The sequence below is a fragment of the Gymnoscopelus microlampas genome (assembly GCF_963454915.1).
Source record: "Gymnoscopelus microlampas genome assembly, chromosome: 12".
Taxonomy (NCBI): Eukaryota; Metazoa; Chordata; class Actinopteri; order Myctophiformes; family Myctophidae; genus Gymnoscopelus; species Gymnoscopelus microlampas.
In genome coordinates this window covers 45,608,424-45,627,838 of record NC_139949.1, presented here as the reverse complement: position 1 = coordinate 45,627,838, position 19,415 = coordinate 45,608,424, and the positions used below count along the sequence as shown (strand labels likewise).

Below are 19,415 nucleotides of genomic sequence, written 5' to 3'. Positions count from 1 at the left end.
CAAAGGGTGGCGCTATAGCACTCAATTGAAAGTGCCAACTTTGAACAGGTACAACTCATGCCCTGTTTGACCTACAACCATGAAACTTCGATACACACATGCGTCTCTTCATGCCCGACAACTTTCTTGGTCTGACTTTTGACCTCTGACCTTTAGATCGCCCACCATTTTGAATTATATGAAAAACAGTCATTGGCTCCTAACTTCTGCATTTTTTCACTTATGGAAAATCCGTTGGAAATTTTTGTAGGCAGTGGTCCAAAGTTCATGTGTAAAATGTTTCGTGCAGATTGCTCAAAAATCCCAGGAGGAGATAGATTTTAACTATTACAGTTTTATGAAAATTATGCATCTGTGCCTAAAACATTCATGCAGACTCACATTTCTTTGAAACTTGGCAGAAATGTACAGGGTCATTCCAAATATCACTGAAACCAATCTCACTCCAATTGGCCAAAAGGGGGCGCTATAGCAATTTTTTGAAAAGGCATACTTTAAACAGGCATAAGTCATGCCTCGTTAGGCCGAAAGTCGTGAAACTTGCTTACACATGTGCCTTGACTCATGAGGAACACATCTATCGCTTTGACCAGTAAGCTCCGCCCTTAGATTGTCCGCAATTTTGAGCAGTTTGAAAAACACTTAAACCCAGGATTTTTCAGCTATTTGCGTGAAACTGTATCATCTGTGTGATCTCCTTTTTCACAGTAACTTATATGTTGGGCCAATGGCGTCTCCCTTAAATGAAGGCCTCACAATCTCAGGGTCGCCAGTTCAAGCCTCACTTGATGCAGACTTAATTTAAGTTGAATTGCAAACAACATGACTGTATCAATGAATACATGTGCAAATGGTAAAGACAACCTGAAATGCTTATTTGAGAGTACGTTTTTTCAACGTATGACATACTTCATTCTGAAAATAGCTGATCTACAATCTCACAACTTTTCATGGTTTGTGAGCTTGTAGATCGGCTACTTTCAGTTTAGTTTTGGTTCTGAGGAGATGTACAATTTCTTCATTGGTAAATGGTTAGTGAACGAGTGATCTTAGTGTTAGTGAAACAGGGGCTTGGTTCATGAAAGAAGGCAAGAGTTTATGATCTTCAACAGACAATATCAGCCTGGACAAAGCTATAGCACTATAGGTAGTGTTGCAGCCTATTAGTCTGAAGGTTGAGAGTTCGAATCCTGTTAATGGCACTAGGTTGAGATGTCCAATCAAACCATTGTTTCCATCTCTCTCTCACATCAATCTATTGTTTCCATGTCACTCTTCAATCTATTCCGTTTCCATGTCTCTCTCTCTCTCTCTCTATATTCACTGGCCCCGTATTATCGCTGCTTGCAGCTATATTACGAATTGTTTTTCGCTCCCTCTCAATTCAAGGCTAATCTTAGTTCTGGCTGAACCGTGCATACGCTTTTTACGAAACTCGGCCATATGGTAGATGGTCATGAAAAACGATCAAAAAATAATTCTCACAATCTTTCGTCAAAAGGTGGCGCTATAGCACTCAATTGAAAGTGCCAACTTTGAACAGGTACAACTCATGCCCTGTTTGACCTACAACCATGAAACTTCGATACACACATGCGTCTCTTCATGCCCGACAACTTTCGTGGTCTGACTTTTGACCTCTGACCTTTAGATCGCCCACCATTTTGAATTATATGAAAAACAGTCATTGGCTCCTAACTTCTGCATTTTTTCACTTATGGAAAATCCGTTGGAAATTTTTGTAGGCAGTGGTCCAAAGTTCATGTGTAAAATGTTTTGTGCAGATTGCTCAAAAATCCCAGGAGGAGATAGATTTTAACTATTACAGTTTTATGAAAATTATTCATCTGTGCCTAAAACATTCATGCAGACTCACATTTCTTTGAAACTTGGCAGAAATGTACAGGGTCATTCCAAATATCACTGAAACCAATCTCACTCCAATTGGCCAAAAGGGGGCGCTATAGCAATTTTTTGAAAAGGCATACTTTAAACAGGCATAAGTCATGCCTCGTTTGGCCGAAAGTCGTGAAACTTGCTTACACATGTGCCTTGACTCATGAGGAACACATCTATCGCTTTGACCAGTAAGCTCCGCCCTTAGATTGTCCGCAATTTTGAGCAGTTTGAAAAACACTTAAACCCAGGATTTTTCAGCTATTTGCGTGAAACTGTATCATCTGTGTGATCTCCTTTTTCACAGTTACTTGTCTGTTGGGCCAATGGCGTCTCCCTTAAATGAATGCCTCACAATCGCAAGGTCGCCAGTTCAAGCCTCACTTGATGTAGACTTAATTTAAGTTGAATTGCAAACAACATGACTGTATCAATGAATACATGTGCAAATGGTAAAGATAACCTGAAATGCTTATTTGAGAGTACGTTTTTTCAACGTATGACATACTTTATCTGAAAATAGCTGATCTACAATCTCACAACTTTTCATGGTTTGTGAGCTTGTAGATCGGCTACTTTCACTAGTTTTGGTTCTGAGGAGATGTACAATTTCTTCATTGGTAAATGGTTTGTGAACGAGTGATCTTAGTGTTACTGAAACAGGGGCTTGGTTCATGAAAGAAGACAAGAGTTTATGATCTTCAACAGACAATATCAGCCTGGACAAAGCTATAGCACTATAGGTAGTGTTGCAGCCTATTAGTCTGAAGGTTGAGAGTTCGAATCCTGTTAATGGCAGTAGGTTGAGATGTCCAATCAAACCATTATGTTTTCCATCTCTCTCTCTCTCATCAATCTATTGTTTCCATGTCACTCTCTCTCTCTCTTCAATCTATTCCGTTTCCATGTCTCTCTCTCTCTCTATTCACTGGCCCCGTATTATCGCTGCTTGCAGCTATATTTTCTCTTATATTTGATAAATCAATCAATCAATCAATCAATCAATCAATCAATCAATCAATCAATCAATCAATCAATCAAACCTATTATCATTTTTATATTATGCTTACTTGTTTCCTTGTACGTTCGTCCTCTTCTCATGCCCCCTCTTTTGATTTGTTTTTGTTTTGTTTGGTCTCCTCGTTTGTTCTCCATTTGTAACTGCAAAGTGTGTTATGAGCACGGCCAGACCGCATGGTGACCTGAAAGAGACAGCGTAGGCTATATTGCTTTAAAATCACAGTCAATGTGCTCTTTCAAAGCTGTGAGGGCAGTGGTGGAAAAAGTACTCACATTTTTTACTTAAGGAAAAGTATCAACACTGCAATCTGTTACAAGTAAAAGTCCGGAATTCCAAACTTACTTGAGTAAAAGTACACAAGTATTGGTATCAAAATATACTTAAAGTACCAAAAGTAGAAAGTACTCAGTCTGCAGAATGTCACATTTCACAAGTTTTCAAATGTATTAAAATCTTTTGATATAATAGCAGATCTACAAGCTCACAATGGGTCGGATCGGGACATATTGTGAGCTTGTAGATCGGCTACTTTCAAATGGCCAAAATATATATAGGGGTGGTAATGTTTGTTTTGTAATAATGATCAAAATCTACAAAGTAACTAATGTTTTCAAATAATTGTAGTGGAGTGCAAGTAGGCTACAATATTTGTCTCCCAGATGAGCTGGTAGAAGTAAAAGTACTGAAAACTGGAAATACTCCAGTAAAGTAAAAATTACTTCAAAATTGGACTTAAGTACAGTACTTGAGTAAATGTACTTAGTTACTTTCCACCACTGTCAACACGCTCTTTGAAGGCTTTGAGGGGCCGCTTTAGCGTCAAAAACGACAGCCCCACAGGAATGTTTATTGGTGAAAGATGTGTATTGTGCAGACAGAGCAAAAGAAGGATGTGGCAAATGATATGCTTGGGTAGCCAGCAGCCCACAGGACAGCCATTTGATGTTGGCCCTGAACTCTGTGATGATGGCGAGCTGTCGTTTGCATAAAAGCTCTCTCACCTACTGAAACTGCGTCAGATTACCCCCCCCTCTCCCTTACACACACACACACACACACACACACACACACACACACACACACACACACACACACACACACACACACACACACACACACACACACACACACACACACACACACACACACACACACACACACACACACACACACACACAGTAGCCTACTAAAAAAAACTCAGCATAATGACTTACTTACAGTGGAAAGTAACTAATTATAATTTACTCAAGTACTGTACAATTTTTAGGTAGTTTTACATTACTGGATATTCAAAATTGTCATTACTTTATACTTCTACTCCAATGCATCTCAGAGGCATATATTGTACTTTTACTCCACTATATGAAAACTTTAGTTGCTAGTGTGTAGATTTTGATTATTATTACAAAACATACATTAACAACTTCAGCCCTATTTAAACTTTGGCTATACGTCGTGTGTTGTGAGCTTGTAGATATGCTATCTTTATACGTTTGGTACCGTAAGTACATTTTGATACTTACCAATACCTTTGTAAGCTACTTTTTACAAATCAAATAAATGTTTAATTCCAGACTTTTACTTGTAACAGAGTAGCCTATTTCTACATTGCAGTATTGATACTTTTACTTAAGTAAAAAATGTGACAAACACACACACACACACACACACACACACACACACACACACCACACACACCGTATAGCTACTAAACAAACTCAGCAGACGCCGCTGATACATTACGGCCGGGCATAAATTAACTACGAGGCATATAATGACAGGTAGCATACTGATACTGATTAACAAATGACATGCAGGCTAATGGCTTTTCTTACAGAATCGATGCAACATGCTGTGATCTTGAAAATAAGAGGCTGACATTTAGCTGGTCAAAATACTGAATATTGTAGCGACCCGCGCAAAAGACCCGGCTGTAACGTGCTGCTCAAAGTGAGCTTGCTCTCTTCATGGCGTTGCTTGTTACCTGCCGGTCTGCCGAGCTGGATACCGGGGCGAAACGCTACATGGTGTCAGAAGTGGGATAGGCCCGGTGGAGCGTGCCCGTGCGTGAGGGACGTGAGGGACTCATGAGTGAAGCGTGAAGCGCGAGGGCGCGCTTCTGAAAGGAGGGGCTAGTGTAGCGACCCAGTTTTAATGTGCAGAAATCGGTGTGAAATCACAGGCGAGTCTGAATTTTAATGTTTTTTTTTATGTTTATCACATTAAATAAAAACTGCTATGACTATGTTATTATCGGTTTCGGCCTAAAGTTGCTAAGCTAACATCTGCAACTTCTGCATTGGGAGTTTATAACTGTAAACTCAAGTAGGATAGATGCAATTTAGGCATTTAGCACTGTAAGGCATCACAATAGCAGCAACAGCTATTTAGCCAGAAAGAGGATCAATGTTTACATTCTCAGAAATATAGGCCTATAAGTAGCCTCTATGGCTATATGTAGCATACATGCATGGTGTAATAGTATATATCCTCTCCCTCCCTCTCTCTCCTAGCCAATAACATTATCCCAATTTGGACGTGCCGTTGTGTAATGCTGTGTGACTGTTAACCTTTGACAGGCTGCTTCATCTAAAAGAAGGGCGCTTCTCTACAGGGGGGCGGGGGGGGGGGGGGGGGGGTGGACAGGACACTGACTGGGGCCTGTCACAGTGAAAAGAAAGGACACTCACACACTCATTTCCTCCGTGTGGTTTCGGTACAAATCAACCACATCCTGTCCCCTTTTGTGTGAATCCTGCGCGGCCCTCATGCTGCTGCAGACTTCAGAGTATTGGGCGTCATAAAATAACCCCCACACCCGCTTCTTTTTTTTCCTCTCCCTTCTTCTTCTTGTTCTTTTTTTTTTTTTTTTACTACCAAACCTCCAATTGTTGCAGAGGAAGGAAGGAAGGCCACGTCCTTGTTCTCAATAAAATAGAATCACACAAACTGTTTATTGGCCGTTCTCGCGCACGCACGCACACACACACACACACACACACACACACACACACACACACACACACACACACACACACACACACACACACACACACAGTTATACGAGGAATTTCACTTGGGTCGCTCATTTAATGATCACAGACAAAAGACAAGGAATTAGAATTATAAATAAAATAATATTAAATATATCGTTTTTTTTTTTAAATCTATAAGTGAGCAAGTGGCCCTGATTCTGTCAGAGAGAGAGAGGGGGAGAGAGAGAGAGAGAGAGAGAGAGAGAGAGAGAGAGAGAGAGAGAGAGAGAGAGAGAGAGAGAGAGAGAGAGAGAGAGAGGTTTTATTGTAACCGTCTGTCTGTCTGTCTGTCTGTCTGTCTGTCTGTCTGTCTGTCTGTCTGTCTGTCTGTCCGTCCAACTCAATATCTATCCATCCATCCATCTGTCTGTCTGTCTATATTAGCCTAGCTAAATATCAAGTGTCGTTAAAGATGAACATGCAGCCTCAAACGTGAATGGGTGCGCGCGCATACACCTAAATAAAATTAATGAAGTGGATTCATTGGCGTGAGAAACACACACATTATTACAGACGATGACGAGGAGGAGACTTCATTCATGTAATCCGGCCTGACATTGTTGCCCTTGTGACGAAAATCCTTTTCTTTCTCTCCCCCCCCTCTCTCTCTCCCCAGATCTCCTTCCATTCATAAAAAAAAAAGAAAAGGAAAAAAAAAATATGTCGGCATCGCGCTTGCGCAATGTCATTCGGAGTCCTTCCCATTCATAAAACGGACCCCCCTCCCCCTCCTCGCCCCCCCCCCCCCTCCCTCACAGCATTTCAACCCAGCAGTTCAGCTCTGGCCTCCTCCTCCTCCCCATTCACAAAAAAAAAAAGAGAAATCGTGTCCAGGCATCTGCGCAGTGAGGACGTCGCCTTTTACCCTCCCATTCATAAAAACTCATTTCCACCTCGGGTCGTCGTTGCAACACATCAACCATCGTGTCCAAAAAGCCTCGCGTCTCAAAGAGTCTCCGCACCGCAGCAGGTCAAAGCAAAGCCCCGTTTACGCACAACGGAGAGTGGAATAGGAACAAGTCGCTCCGCCAATCGAGCCTTTTTTCCGGTGGTTTTCTGTTATATATATCTGATCTTTTCGTCCCATTTGGATCTAAACGCCTTTTCCACTTGGATATAAACTCACAAGGCTTTATATGTGCGATCGTCGTTGCGCGGCGAAGAAATGAGATTTCCCAGCGTGAAAAAAGTAAGTGATCAAACTTGGATTTCTTTTTTTTCTTTTTTTTTTACGGTGACATTTTATTATTAAACCGTGATATAATATGTTGTGTCCGTGTTGTTGCACCGCAGACAGACAGACAAACCTGTTTCTCGGGGCTCGATCGGTTGGTTTCTTTGAATTCGCCCCGGATTATATTATAGAGCCTACATCGCAGTCAGTCAGCAGCGCCGAACAGAAGCGCTCGCACACTATAATACACGCGCACGCAAACACACACACGCAGCGCATGCACACGCGCATGCACACGCACACACACACACACACACACACACACACACACACACACACACACACACACACACACACACACACACACACACACACACACACAGCTTGTTGCAAAATAACCCGTGTGTGTGTGTGTGTGTGTGTGTGTGTGTGTGTGTGTGTGTGTGTGTGTGTGTGTGTGTGTGTGTGTGTGTGTGCGTGTGCGCGCACGCGCGCGCGTGTGTGTTTGCGCGCATGTACGTGCGCGTGCAAGCACACACACACACACACACACACACACACACACACACACACACACACACACACACACACACACGGGTTCTTTTGCAACAAGCTGTTCTCCCGACCCGTGTTTTTGCACTTTGAGTCAATATTTAACTACAGATTTCCACCGAAGCGAAGCTGCTGGTGGATTTGAACGCTATAGAGCGATTAAAAAAAGGCTAGAACGTAGAGATCTAATATAGACAGTAGCCTATATCTAGGATAGATCTAAAGATCTAACAGAGCCCCGTCCGTCCGCGCATATCGCCTATACAAGGGGAAAACCATCGTGTTTTCTATTAAACGAAAATAATATATATAGGCTAGGCTATACACCGATTCGATTAAGATCGACCTTTTAAGAATCGATTACACATAAAGCTGCCGTTGCTTATACGGTTTGGATGGGGGGGGGGGTTGCTGTGTGCCGATGATAAAGCAACGGAATGGTGTTTCTGTTCGGTAGGGATTCATTCACCGTGTTGTGTCATCTCTCTCCAGTGTTGCCATGTCTGCGTGTTATAAGCGAGTTTGGGCTCGTTTTTCTGTGAAGTTGCTTGTAAATATTGGTAGTTACGAGTTGCGTTTTTTGGGGGGGGCTTCTTTTTTTAGTGTAGGCTAGTTGTTGCTTATTTGGGCTTGTTTCCTAAATGTTGTTTAAACCAGTGGTTCTCAAACATATTCATGTCAAGGACCCCAAATTAATATGTAGGCTATTTGTCTGCAGACCCCCATCTGAAAATATTTTGTGCCAGGGACCCCCCATACAAGATTTGTGCTGTGAAAATGTTTTAAAAAATATTCCTCATTTTTTCAAATATCTATTCTGAAAATAGCAGATCTACAAGCTCACAACGCGTTGCGTCGCTACGGGTTGTGAGCTTGTAGATCGGCTCTTTTCAATGTATAGACATGCAGAGAATCTAGGTTTAAAGTAGGCTACTCATAATGACCTAGTGCTTCTTTTGGGCTTGTTCTCCTATAGACCTGGTTGCTTATTTCTCTCGCAGAATCTGGCAACACTGCTCTCTCTGCTCCATTCACATAACCAGAGAGCTGTGACTGCAGCGCTGTAGGCTGATGGCACACAGTGTTCATTATTATTATAGGACACATCAGGTGCTTTCTCTTCAGTATAGCCTATTTAAGCCTTATTTTTTATATTATATTATATTATAATATTAAGATTTTTGTTATATTTTATAAGCCTGGGGAATAGCCTAGCAGACCTTACAAAGCGTCACGATCTGCTATTTTCGTCGAGCGATCGCTGTCGCTGTGTCTTCTTTATACGACAGAGTAGGCCTACAATTACAGCATATTACTCACAATCATACCATCAAACCCGGGATGATCATCATTATTATTATTATTAATAAGCGACAACGTCACTTGGAAAGACATAACAGCCGATCATGTGTTTATACGCATTAAGTTAAATACGCATTTAACGCATGTGTATCGGCAGCTATATCTGTTCTTTTACAAACGGGTTTTAATATCAGATCAATATCAATATATGGGGCTATATTAGCCTATTATACATATAGGCTAGGCCTACTGCTATATCATTCAGATGCATTATAGCAGGGGTCTTCAACGTTTTCAGGCCAAGGACCCCCTAGCTGAGAGAGAGATGAAGCAAGGACCCCCTCTATATCGTATAAAATTGCGTTTTAGATTAAACCTTTTTTGTGTACTTGGTCTGCTCTTTTCCCCCCTCTACACCTATAGCCTCTTTGCAAAAAATAGCCGATCTACAAGCTCTCAACGCCTAGCAGCATGAGGAGTTGAGAGCTTGTAGATCTGCTATTTTCGGCTAATGTTCCCCTCAGAAAAGGAATTCTAGGGTTCAAGTGGTTAATGTCAAAAAAATCACACAAAGATTTGGCGGACCCCCTATAGTAGCTCTGAGGACCCCCTAGAGCTCCCGGACCCCCTGTTGAAGACCCCTGGGCTACTGCTATATCATTCAGATGCATTATAGTGTCATGACGCCCACATGAGCATCCTTTATTGGTGTTCCAGTTGTAAGTCTGCGTTATACTGCTGCTAATGTGCTTGTTTGCTGGTCCACTTTGTTCAATTATTGTCTTATCTTATCATTGTGAACTATAATATGGCCTATTTGTGCCTATAGGCTATATATTGGCTATTTGAAAATAGCCGATACAAGCTCACAAATGCGACAACGTGTTGTGAGCTTGTATCTGCTATTTTCAAAGATATGGCCACATTTTCCTATGTTATAAGCCTTTTACTATTCAGTACCTACTATGCCGGTATGCACTATGCCGTCGTGTGTGTGTGTGTGTGTGTGTGTGTGTGTGTGTGTGTGTGTGTGTGTGTGTGTGTGTGTGTGTGTGTGTGTGTGTGTGTGTGTGTGTGTGTGCGTGCGTGCGTGCGTGCGTGCGTGCGTCCGTGCGTGTCGCCTCCGGTTTTTATGACTCAGTCCGTTCACATCTAGCAGGGCCATTGAAGGGAGGCACGCGCGCGCCCGCGCACAGTTCCGGCCGGAGCTCATTTCTAATGGTCTCTAGATTTGATGATCACAGGCCATTTGTTTCGGTGCCAGCAGCTGCAATGTGTCGCAACAGGTTTCTCAATCGGGCTTTTCTCTCTTGCAAATCTGAGGGGAAAATATAGGGATTTAGTAGCATAGATATACCAGTGGTTCTCAAACTTCTTCATGTCAAGGACCCCCAAAATGATATTTATTTGGCCGCGGACCCCCATCTAAAAATATGTTGTTCCAGGGACCCCCGCAGAAGCAAAGATTTGAGTTACAAATGTTTGCTTTAAAAATATATATATTCAAAGATTTGCACAAATTTTCAAGATTTTTGAATAGCCAAAGTATAAAAGGTCATAATTATTCTGATGCTATATTTACACATTTTGCTGGGTACCCCCTGGAACCCCCTCAATAGCCTACCCCTGGGGGTCCCCGGACCCCACTTTGAGAACCAATGGCATATACTAGTGGTTCTCAAAGTGTTTAGTCAGCGACCCCCCTCAAAAAAATCATATTTGAACTGGGGACCCCCCACCCTGACAATCACATTACATTTAGTTTGACTCGGTTCCACAGCTAAATATCGTGGAAAATAGCCGATCTACAAGCTCACAACTCTTGCAATGCGAGGCGCTGCAATGTTTGACCAGTTTTATAGTAGGCCTATAGTTCGTTGATTAGGCCTCTGATGCAGTAGGCTAATGGTCAAAGAAAATCATGTTGGGACCCCCTGGGGTCCCCCCCTACAGATTGAGAACCATGGCCTATGGTGGAATTAGGCCTTTTAAATGATCTCTCAAGTCCATATAGGGCCTGTATTATATAAATGCCACATTTTAGTTCATTCGGTTGCTCTACACTACAGTGTTGCCATGTCGGCTTATCATAAGCGACTTTGGGATCTTTTTCTGTAAAGTTGCTCGTAAAAATTGATAGTTGCGGGTTTTTTTGGAGCTTGTTTCTAGTTGCTTATTTGGGCTTGTTCCCTAAATGTTGTTTAAACCAGTGGTTGTCAAATATTTTCATGTCAAGGACCCCCAGATTAATATGCATGTGTAGACTGAACCTTCTGAAAATATCTTTTATCATACAAGATTTTGTGGATTTTAAAATATTCCATTTATTTTCAAGAGTTCTCCTTGAAAACAGCAGATCTCCAAGCTTGTAGATCGGCTGTTTTCAAATAGCCAATGCGTAGGTTAGAGTGCTCATGTGGCTTCTTTTGGACTTGTTTTCATATACCTGGTTGCTTATTTATCTCGCACAATCTGGCAACACTGGTGCTCGAGCTAGCAGTGTGCAACCATTAGTGGTGTTTTGGGCCTTTTGGTAGTAACACCTGTAGAGCTTAATTTCCACCATATTGTCAAGAACGCTGTGTACATGCCATAGCCGACATAAATGTATAGTCACACACAAGCATGACTATGATGATGGACTGGTGGTGAGGCTTTATGTAATAGTGCCAACCACAGTAGCTAACACACCAATGATAATGGGTCAATGGACACCTATAGGCTATTTGTGCTGTGTTCAATGTTTTTAGTTTTATTACAAAATCGGTTACGCAGTGAAATCTTCAGAGTTCATTTTAATCTGAGAGTATAGATACCAGTGGTGCAGTAGCTAGTACATTTACTCAGGTACTGTGTACTTAAGTACACTTTTGAGGATTTTTTACTTTACTGGAGTATTTCCCATTTTCAGTTGGCTACTTTTACTTCTATTCCACTACATCTCAGAGGCAAATATTGCACTTTTAGTCCACTACAATTATCTGACAGCTTTACTTACTAGTTACTTTGCAGATTTAGATCGTTATTACGAAACATACATTAACCACTTCAATCCTACATATATTTTTGGCCATTTGAAAATAGCCGATCTACAAGATCGAATTGCGTCGTGATGCGGCGCATTGTGAGCTTGTATATCTGCTCTTTTCAAAAGATTTTTTTTACATTTTGAACTTGTGAAATGGGACATTCTGCTTTACTTTTGGTACTTTAAATATATTTTGGTGCCAATACTTTTGTACTTTTACTCGAGTAAAATTTGATTACCGCACTTTTTACTTGTAACAGAGTATTTCCACACTGCAGTATTGATACTTTTACATAAGTAAAACATGTGAGTACTTAGATACAGGGTCCATTTGATTGACTTCGTAGGCTACACCCTCACTTACACTTTATCACTGAGGATGTTACAGTGTAGGTCTGTAGGACATGTCAGCCTACAGGCTAATGCGGAACTCTTTCCATGTCATCTTCTCAAACTGTTAAATGACCTACTATTAGGCCTTTGTAAAGTCTATATAGGCCTAATGAAGATATTATTACCATACACGTTGTAGTTCAAAATGCTTCCTATAGGCATACTAGAACAATGTATGGGATGATATTATTCACATACTTTTGCTATACAGCAAATATGGCTGGTGTCTATCCCCGAGAAGTGCAGAATGTGTTGTTTTGTATAATTGCCACTGCTTTGCTTTCCGCCTGCAAGTTCTTTGCCTCGTTTTGCATGTCGGAGTGGTTTTTTGCATGCAAGTCCATGCACTCTGGTGCTCCCCGCTCTTTAGAAAGGAGGCTGCTATTGTTCTAATGTCAAAGTTAGAATGGAGAGCTCTGAACCCCCCCCCCCCCCAAAAAAAAGCCTCTTGGTATTCAGTCTAAAACATCACCATACTTTCCATACTTTGGATTATCTGACAGTCCCCGAACTTATATGTTGAGAGTGTATGTGTTATTTTGGAGCGCGTGACGTTATAGGTTTCTATATTGAACTTGACAAACTTTGTGTCATATTTGGGTACATAATGCACTATATGTGTATTCTACACCCTAATTTGGGATATGTCTATCGCATGGTGGTGTCGCTTGTGGAAAATCAGTGCCACCACCGTGCTGGGTGTAGTATACATTCTACTTTAACCCATTAAGACCTGAGGCAGATTCTACAATTGCCTTGTAAATCAGTAGTTCTAACACTTTCCAGATTTTTCAAAAGAAAAATCAAAAATAGCAGATGTGCAAGCTCGCAGCGCGGCACGAAGTGACAGGCTGTGAGCTTGTATATTTGCTATTTCTGAATTGCCAATGCAAAAAAAAGAACAGATGCTTTCCTTAACATGTTGACCCTTGTGTCTCTATTTTGGGCATTTTCAGAAAGGAAATAGCAGATCCGCCAGATCGGCAAACTCGAGATTATAGATCGGCTATTTGACACCGGCGTTCAACAAAGCATAAATCATGTGGTTAACCAAATGAACCCTGTATTCTGGAGGGGAACATCCGGTGTAAAATAGTGGATTTACAAGCTCACACAACGCATGGAGTTGTGACGCGTTGTGAGCGTTGTAAATCTGTTATGTTCAGCGAAGAGTTTGGCGTTGTGGGGGGGGGGGGGGGTATGGTGGTGGGGTGGGGTCTTTAAGGTGTTGATGTGGGAATGTTCTGGTCTGTCTGTGATGATTGATTGTTTATACCGGTGGTTCTCAAAGTGGGTTCCGGGGACCCCCAGGGGTCCTTGGGAGGGGGGGGGTTCAGGGGGTCCCGAGCCAATTTTTTTTAATTAAGCATCACAATCATTTTAATCACTTTGTCCATTGATACGTTAGCTATTCAAAAATAGCAGATCTACAAGCTTGTACATCTGCTATTTTTGTAAAGTATTGGAAAATGCTGAATCATTTTGATTATTTGGTCCAGGGGGTCCCTGGACCAAAGCATTTTCAGATGGGGGGGTCCGCGGCCAAATACATATCAATTTAGGGGTCCTTGACACGAAAAAGTTTGAGAAGCACTGGTTGCTACTGACTGTCAAAGAAGAAGGATGTTATCAAGGGAACAATTCTACTTTTAGTGTTAATGTGGTAATCTGTGCTAATCATTGGTCAATCAAGACAGTAAGAATACAGATGTCAAATAGTGGATTTTAATCGTACCTTTTGGGTAGAACAAATGTGAAACAAAGCAAAAAAAGTCACTTTGCATGTCGTCGCTGTCGGGCAGAAACCTTGTATCTCCGTGTTTCAACTATTCATGTTTTTTTCCGTAAATTAACGGCATACTCATATTCATCCGAAAGTGTTGCACAGAGAACTACTGATTACTACTACTCAGGTCTTAATGGGTTAAAACAATAATAGAAAAGGAACGGTTTTGGACATACAAGGTTTTCCACCTTTCCACAACGATTTGATAAATACAAGGCAGAGAGAGGATCTTTTTCCTAGTTGTCATTACGAGACATGTCATGCATGATGGCTCATTAAAAGCAGAGGTTTGGAGCTCAGTGTGGCCTCGTCCCAACTGGGTTGAAGCCTGAAGTGATTAGTCAGGACAGATGGGAACAGTTTCCACACTCCTCCTCCACATCCATCCTGTCACAATGACATGATTGACAACGTTTGGCTTTTTTTTTCTCTCCTCCTTCTTTTTCTTAGCTTTCCCAAAAATGCTAATGTAGAATAACTATATTCTTCTCTAGATCGATTCTTTCTGAGCTCCTTCTCCTTTATTTTTTAAACTGGCTGAGGCCGATTCTACAAATGCTTTCTAAATCAATAGTTCACAAACCTTTTCGTGTCAAGTATCCCCAAATGTATATATATATATTTGGCCGCGGACGGACCCCCCCCCCCCCCCCCCCCATCTGAAAAGGTTTTGTGCCAGGCAGGGACCCCCCAAAAGAGAAGATTTGTATAAAAAAAAATGGTTTGTTTTTCAAACGCTTTCAAGATTTTTCAAAAAAGTTCAAAAACATTAGATGTGTGAGCTTGTATATCTGCTATTTTTGAATAGCCAACGCTAAAATCTAAAATTACCCAGATTCTTTCCCGGTTTTAATTGGTTAAACCCGCCCGGAAGTTGAATCGTCTTTGCAGGTTCAATGCATACAGTAAAAGCCACAGTGGTAACTCATACATTTTGTAAAATGAATACATAAATTGAAACCTGTAATCCGTAAGATTAATGTCCTGCCCAGGATTAAACTTGTACCCTAGACTTCCACGACGAAATCCACACTTGGCCAGGGCTGGAGACTATTGCACTTATGAGCTTCGGACAGAACTACTTCACTACTACTTAACAACCATGTAGGTGCTTTACCCGGCAGCAGGATCAGAAGTTCTCAATGAAAGAGTAGAGTCAGGGACGTGCACAGATAGACTCTAGGTGGTGCTAGAGCACCTGCCCTTTGCCCTCTTAAGTGCCCTTTTGAAAAAAAGGTTCAGTTTACAGCAGGGGTCTTCAACAGGGGGTCCTCAGAGTTACTACAGGGGGTCCGCCAATTCTTTATGTGATATAAAGAATTGGCGGACCCCCAGAATTGGCGGATCTACAAGCCCACAACGCCTCGCGCTGCGAGGCGTTGTGGGCTTGTAGATCGGCTATTTTTGGCAAAGACTCAAGAGGTATAGGTGTAGAGGGAAAAAAGAGCAGACCAAGTCAACAAAAAAGTATAATTTACTTGAGCACCTGCCCCACAAAATGTCTGTGCACGCCACTGAGTAGAGTGCTAGTTATAGCCTGTTAACCACTACATCGTTGCTGTCGGGCAGAAACCTCTTATCTCCATATTTGACCTTTTTGTGTTTTTTTCCCGTAAATTAACGCCCTTCTTGATCATACTTACAGCGTCACACGAGCTTGAAGATCTGCTACTTTTGCCATTTTTTTTACTTGAATCCTGAAAAGTAACAGTTATGTGAGGTTTCCACCTGACAGAGATGATATACTTTGTTGACTGGTGTCCCCCAGGAGTCTATACTTGGTACCCTCCTGTTTTCCCTATGCACCAAATCTCTTAAGGTGAACAAATATATTGCTGATCCACAAGCAACGTGTCACGTTGCGGCGCGTTGTTAGCTTGTAGACCGGCTTTTTTTTTGCAAAATGTTGAACTATTTTCATCTGATGTTTGTCATGTCCTGAACAGGAATGGTAGGGTTCATGTGGTTAAAGCAGTGGGCCTCAAAGTGGGTTCGGGGGTTCCAAATGGACCCTTCCATGCCTGTAACTCTGAGAGTGCATGTACAAGGCACTCTCAGAGTTATAGTAATAATAATAATTGTCTTTAATGTCCCCTCAGGAATATTTATCTTCACAGTCTGGTCCAACAGAAAAAACACATAACCATAGCACAGAACAACATATCACTTAACAGCATAACACCAAGACAATACAAGTCCCCAGTATACCCAAAAACCATCAGCGAGGTAGTTTGTTTAATGCTGCAATGGCTGAAGGGACAAAACTCCAACTAAAACAAACATTTTCCCATTTCTAAGTTCTGCTTCTTCATCCAGATGGCTTAGATTCGAAGTGACGATGTAATTGATGATCAGTGTCGTTTGCTATTGTGGGGGTTATGGGGGTTCTTGGAATTAAAATGTCTGAGAAACCGCTGGGTTAAAAGAAAAATGTGATTCAGTCAAATTATTTCCGGATTGCAGCTTCAAACACTGAAGTATTTACATGTGCCGTGTAGAAAATGAACTTGAAAACACAAGTGTGAACCAAAAAAGTGCTCGCGCTCACGGCCGTCTCTGTGTGTGTCTGTTGTGTTTCAGTAAGATGCTGCAGTAAGAGAGTGCTGCTGTATGCAGGGCCTCAGCCCCCACATGGAGTCCAGGGTCCCCCACCACATCCCGGGAGTGTCCTCCTCCCTCATCTCCCAGCCGCTGCTGGACAGCCAGGTGCCCTACGGCCGCCTGCAGCACCCGCTCACCATCTACCCCATCGACCAGATGCGGTCGTCCCACGTGGAGAACGACTACATCGACAGCCCTGCCGTGGTCTCCCAGCAGCCCCCCGGCGGCGGCCAGAAGAGCGGCGGCGGCGGCGGCGGGGGGTCGACCCGCCGGGCGATCACGTGGCTCGGCCAGAGCCAGCAGCAGCAGCAGCAGCAGGACTCGTCGTCCGGGGCGTTCCTGGGGGCCAACCACAACCACCACCACAACCACCAGCAGCACGGCGGCCGATGTGAGCCGGCGGCGGCGCCGCACCACCCCGGGGGACGCCAGGACGCCACCACCCACCCGTGGATCTCGTTCAGCGGGCGGCCCAGCTCCATCAGCAGCAGCAGCAGCACCTCGTCCGACCAGAGGCTGCTGGACCACGCCGCGCCCACCCCGACGCTGGACCCCCACCTCGCCCCGCATCCCCACCACCACCACCCCCACCACCACCATCCCCACCAGGGCTCGCTCGGCGGCAGCGGCGCGCCCGCCAGGACCTTGGGCTGCTTTGCGGCGGCGCCCCCCCCCTCCTCCTCCGCCGACCCCAAAGTCCTCACCACCGCCTCGTCCTCGTCCTCCATCTGCTCCTCGTCGTCCAAATCGCTGGACCTCAAGGCCTCGAACGCGACTGCGGGAGGAGGAGTCGGGGGAGGAGTCGGAGTCGGAGGGGTATGTGGCGGCCAACCGCAGGTCTCGGCGCTGATCCCTTCCTCGCCGGCTGAGAAGAAGCACCTGGTGCTGTGCGAGCGCTGCGGCAAGTGCCGCTGCACGGAGTGCACGCTGCCGCGGGCGCTGCCGTCGTGCTGGGTGTGCAACCAGGAGTGCCTGTGCTCGGCGCAGAGCCTGGTGGACTCGGCCACCTGCATGTGCCTGGTGCGCGGCGTCTTCTACCACTGCGCCGAGGACGAGGACGACGAGGGCTCGTGCGCCGACCGGCCGTGCTCCTGCTCGCAGGCCAACAACTGCTGCGCCCGCTGGTCCTTCATGGCCGCCCTCTCCGTGGTGCTGCCCTGCCTGCTCTGCTACCTGCCGGCCACCGGCCTGGCCAAGCTGGGACAGCGGTGCTACGACAACGCCAGCCGGCCCGGTTGCCGCTGCAAGCAGGGGACCGTCGGCGGCGCCGCGCAGGGGACCGTCGGTGCTGGGTGCAAAAGCGGAGGAGGAGGTGGAGGCGTGGAGGGCAAGGCACAGGGCACTACGGAGAAGCAGCAGCAGCAGGGGTCGTGATGATGGCGGACCGGAGCGTCCGGACCTCGGCGGTGGCCTTTTGTGTTTTCGAGACGCAGGACACGGACGATACAGTACTCGCTCGCTTTCTTTGGATAGGACAATCCAAGACCTTAAACTATTCGCGCCCCCCACCCTCCCATACACACACACATGCACACACACACACACACACACACACACACACACACACACACACACACACACGTAATCTGCTGGAACAATGAACTTAAAGATACAAAAAAACCCCACAAAGGTACTTAAATGGCTCGTACCTTCACCTGCTACGTCGGGAAAGGTGGATGATGGGAACGGGAACCGGGAATCCGAAAGGCATCTGGTTGGTTGGCCAATCGGTTGGGAATGACTTAACAGCCACTTAGAGATTTCTTTCTTTTCTTTTTTTTTCTCCCCCTTTTTTAGAATGAGTCGACACAAGAAGGAGAAGAAGAGACTGAAATGTGGGACTGGTGTTTGTGGTATTCAAAAAAGAAAAATGGCTGAAGGCACGAAGTCATTGTCCCTTTTTCTGCTGCTCTGTATTTCCCCCCCAGCTTATTTCATCACGTTAACTTAAGAAGAATCTTGCTGACCCCCCCCTACATACTGTACATGTTGGAGAGAAGTATGTACCCCTACCTTCCCGCTCAGGGCCACGGCCGCCCAAAAGCACAGGCCAGTGTCCCCACCCCCCCCCCTCCCGTTACAGCAAGCAAGCAAAACAGGTGATTAGCTACACAGTGGCTTTAGGACGGGCTGCTGTGAGAGTCCAAAGTACCACTTAGCCACTCAACTCTCTCCTCTATTACGATGATCACCGCTCTTGCGAGTGTCGCCAGTCTTCCCTCGCATTGCATATAGCTTTGCCGATGCTGGCTCGCCGTCGCTCACATCGTTTTTACTATCTCGCTGTCCCATCGTCGCGTTGAGGCGGGTATTATAGCGTAGCGTGATGTGAGGCTTGGGAGCGGGGGTCGTTTGCGGTCATAAATTCTCACCGACGGCGTGAGCGTGGGGCGGGCGGAGTGGAGCTGTTTCATGCTGCAAGTGAGAGAGAGAGAGAGAGAGAGAGAGAGAGAGAGAGAGAGAGAGAGACTGTCACTTTTTCCCAGGTCTGTGTCCTTATTCTGAATCACCATGCGAGGAGATTTTTGAATGCTGTTAACGTTCTCCGGTCACCTCGGAGGCAATGCATGTCGTGACCTGCATGCTCTAGTCTAATGGTTACCCACCGTGCTAGAAGTTGATGTGTT

At 44.3% G+C, this 19,415-nt stretch overlaps 1 protein-coding gene across 1 annotated transcript; it reads left to right on the top strand.

Annotated features, from left to right (window-relative positions):
* The first annotated feature begins 6,914 nt into the window (after nt 1-6,914).
* Nucleotides 6,915-18,283, top strand: spry4 (sprouty homolog 4). Its single transcript, XM_084075056.1, has 2 exons — nt 6,915-7,141; nt 16,768-18,283. The coding sequence occupies exon 2, from the start codon at nt 16,798-16,800 to the stop codon at nt 18,160-18,162; it is 1,365 nt and encodes a 454-aa protein (XP_083931182.1). The 5' UTR covers nt 6,915-7,141; nt 16,768-16,797; the 3' UTR covers nt 18,163-18,283.
* The last annotated feature ends 1,132 nt before the right edge of the window (nt 18,284-19,415 follow it).